Here is a 3,462-nt window from a genome sequence, read left to right as displayed (position 1 = left end):
TGATATTTATAAATATATCCCACTAAATATTCTTTCTCACACTTGAAAAATTATTAAAACAAGAACCCAAGAAAGAAAAAGAAATAATTAAACACATGTCAAACACTAAAGTATGTAGTTTTTGCAAAGGCTGTCTATAGTTCTAATCTTTACTTAGATTCTTTTGCAGGGTATAATTTCTGTTTGTGTGTGATAAGCTTCCCTTTTCCTTTAATCTTCCAAACATATCTCTCTTAACAAGTTCTGCCAGTAAAAAGAGTTTGCATGCTGTGGATTCCATCCATCCATCTCAAATAATTTCTTTTTATAAGTCCCCAATTCTAAAGAATACATACAAGATATGGCAGGCATCTTGTCTCTACTTTTGCACTTCTGCTCATCATCATCAACCCTCAGCTTTAGCCTCTGATGTAACTTTTCCTAAGCTCGGCCAGGTGGTCGTTTGGAGTTCCCAGCTCTCCTGATATTGAATATCAAAAGAAAATGAATAAGAAAACAGAATACTAAATGCCAAATGGTATTTCTTAATAACTTAATGAACTCTTTCACAGTAATTTTTTTAGACATGATTTTTCGTTTATGTTATTAGGCCTTCGTAAAGATACAAATACGTACAAATGGTATCTAATGAATTCAACACCTAAACCTTCTCCTCTCCCCAGCACGTAGGGGAGGATTAACTACTCTTTAAAGGAGTAATTTACTATATTAATTGAAAGAGTTGAATCAGAAATTAAACCTTGAAGCGAACGTAACATGGAACATGAAACAGAAATAAATAAATAAATATAAGATGGCGATGTTAGTCAGACTCAATTGGAGGTTTGTATAAAAGGTTTGAAATTGGAACTCATAATATATATATAATATTGTTAATCTATTTTTACTAATACTACAATAGACAGACTCTATTTACTAAATCATTTATAAATAGAGCTAATTTATGGTAAAATGTATACTTATTCATTAAATGTTGCATTTACATTCTTTAGTTTCAAATCACGATTGATAAATAGTAGTTTTGAATTAAGTAATATAAGAATATATATGCACTAAATAAAAATTGGTATACGGTCTAAAAGTTGCATGATTAATAAAGTTGCACAAATAAGGCTGTGGAGGTTATGGTCACATCCTACAAAAGAATAAAAAGAAGCCAACAAAAGAAAATTAAAGGCCTCGTAAATGTAGAGAACAAAATTAAAATGTTACTTAGCTTTGAATAAACATGTTTAAGAGTGACGGATGGAATAAAGTGAAAGGGACAGATTTTCTTTCCTTTTCCTTTGTAACACTAAGTGGGGATTAAGACATCTTTATGTTACTGTTCTCAACCCACGCCAACAGGTAGAGAAGCTTTGGATATGGATTCAATGTAACAGTTAAAAAGCATTAAAACACTCTCTAATTTTATTTTTTTAATTTCTTATAACTATTTCAGTGGCAAACCTTCAATTTGTGTTTGATTGTACAATATTTAATATTACATCGAAGTTCTTGCTTGAATAAAGAAAAAGAACCCCCCTTTACAACACCCACATAAGGAAAAAATAAAAGATAACAACTTCATAAGAACTTGGTCTGAATTAATATGTGCATGAGCATACATAAACCGTACATGTCAGTAGCAATTAAAGTTTGATTATGTACCTGTTATGAATGGGATCTGGACCATTAGGAACTTTTCTCTTGCTCATCATGTAGTTTAAATCCAATTCTGGATCATAAACGAGTTTTTCTCTTCCTATATCCACTTCATGTTTGGGATTTCCAGTAGTAGACAATTGAACAGTTAGTGGCGTTGTCGTCTTAGTTGCTGCAGCACTTTCTAGAGTTGCAACTGATAGAAGCCAGACAAATCCCAACATTGCAATTACCCCATATAACACCTTAAACAGCATAGAATGACCACTACTAATAACCATATTTTCCCACCTTTAATGACTTTTAAGGTACCCACGGAGTAGAAGAGGAAGCAGCCTTGCACTTAATTATGGTTTATAATTAAGCTACGTATTGGTAATCACACCAAGATTTTCTTTGCTAGATCAAGTGGTGATCGATGGATATGATAAGAGAAGGGAAGAAGAAGGAGAAGAAGAAGAAGAAGAAGAAGAGCAGAAAGAGAAGAAAGAGTAGTGGTCTAAGGCAAGTATTTATTTTTTGGTGAGCAGTTTTTACCTTATCTTTTCCTTTTAAACTTCAAGGGTTAGGGGTGATTGGTGTTCTTTATAGGTTGTAGCGACTCTGTTGCACTTTCTCGAACTGAGAGAGAGAACCCTTCTTTGCTTTATACTGATAATAAGGTCCCAATACAGACTTCCTTTCTTTTTTATTTATTTATTTTTTTGGCTTTGAAGTGTGTATTTTCATGCAGGAATACGATAACTAAAGAACCCTCTTGCTCACTACCATAACATCCCTTACGTACAAATGGGTGAAAGAGAAGGAAACCCATAATAACATATGATTTAGATACCTTTGGGTATGGACAAGTGGCATATGCTATTTAATTAGTGGTAGCAACCATCTTCCAATACGTAAGGGACCTATATATATTCCAAGTTTGTATACCAAGAGAGTACCATTTCCGTTGATTTGTTTATTTTTCTTAACTTGCATATGGGTATATGGCTTTTCAATCAAATGAAGTATTCCCTTTCTTTCTTTCTTTTACATATTGTTCATTTCTGGTACAAAAGCTAAGGCTGAAACTTAAGTTATAGTGGAAATGCCTATATATCTCCTTTGTCTTTAATGAAGATGGCATTCCAGTTGAGCCATGTAAGCTCAGTAGAAGATTATAAACGAATTGACATGATGTGTACAATCCTATTCTATTTAGAGAAATGACTTTGAGAAAACATGCACCTATATTCTAGTGCTCGTAATGAAAGCCACCAAAATTTGGTCAACATAATTAATATTTAGTGGAAATCGAACTTCAAGCCGAAGGAAATCTATATTCCATTGTATGCTAGAAAATGCAGCAGTCCTCTTGCTTGTCAATTCCTAACAGGAGCATATTCAACCATTTAATATAGCAATTAGACAGGATGTCTGAAGGAAGGGGAAAAAAAAAGAACCATTGATGCTGATCATGAGTAGGGTTGACCTTTTTGCTCATGCTCTTGTCTGTCACGGGGATAACCAAAACCATAATAAAAATTTGGGATTCTTTGTTGGAATTTTATAAGAAAAGTCTCCAATGATTGAGGGCAGAAGTCTCCCTTTTAGAATCATATATTTGACGACTATACGTCTGTGGAATTATTTTCCTTGAGTATTATGATAAATAAATGATATAAATTAGCCAATCTATATAAAAGTACTGCCTTTTCAGTTCTGTTTATCAATTAGGTGCTACACTGGAGCAAAATCGACCATCCTTGCACTTCCATGTTCTTCTACTGTAAAAATTATTCCTTTTAAGAAAGAAAATAGAAGTAGAATTATTGAAGT

General features: G+C 33.0%; 1 protein-coding gene across 1 annotated transcript; it reads right to left on the bottom strand.

Annotated features, from left to right (window-relative positions):
* LOC8270351 (CLAVATA3/ESR (CLE)-related protein 25) lies at window positions 1-2,691 on the bottom strand. The gene is made up of 2 exons (XM_002520139.4): window positions 1,651-2,691; window positions 1-460 (listed from the first exon to the last, which is right to left on the bottom strand). Exons 1-2 carry the CDS (start codon window positions 1,923-1,925, stop codon window positions 421-423), a joined length of 315 nt encoding a protein of 104 aa, XP_002520185.1. The 5' UTR covers window positions 1,926-2,691; the 3' UTR covers window positions 1-420.
* Between the last annotated feature and the right edge of the window lie 771 nt (window positions 2,692-3,462).

The sequence above is a fragment of the Ricinus communis genome, chromosome 1 (assembly GCF_019578655.1).
Source record: "Ricinus communis isolate WT05 ecotype wild-type chromosome 1, ASM1957865v1, whole genome shotgun sequence".
NCBI lineage: Eukaryota > Viridiplantae > Streptophyta > Magnoliopsida > Malpighiales > Euphorbiaceae > Ricinus > Ricinus communis.
Note: the sequence above shows the minus strand (reverse complement) of the source record. Positions and strands in the feature narration are given on the sequence as shown.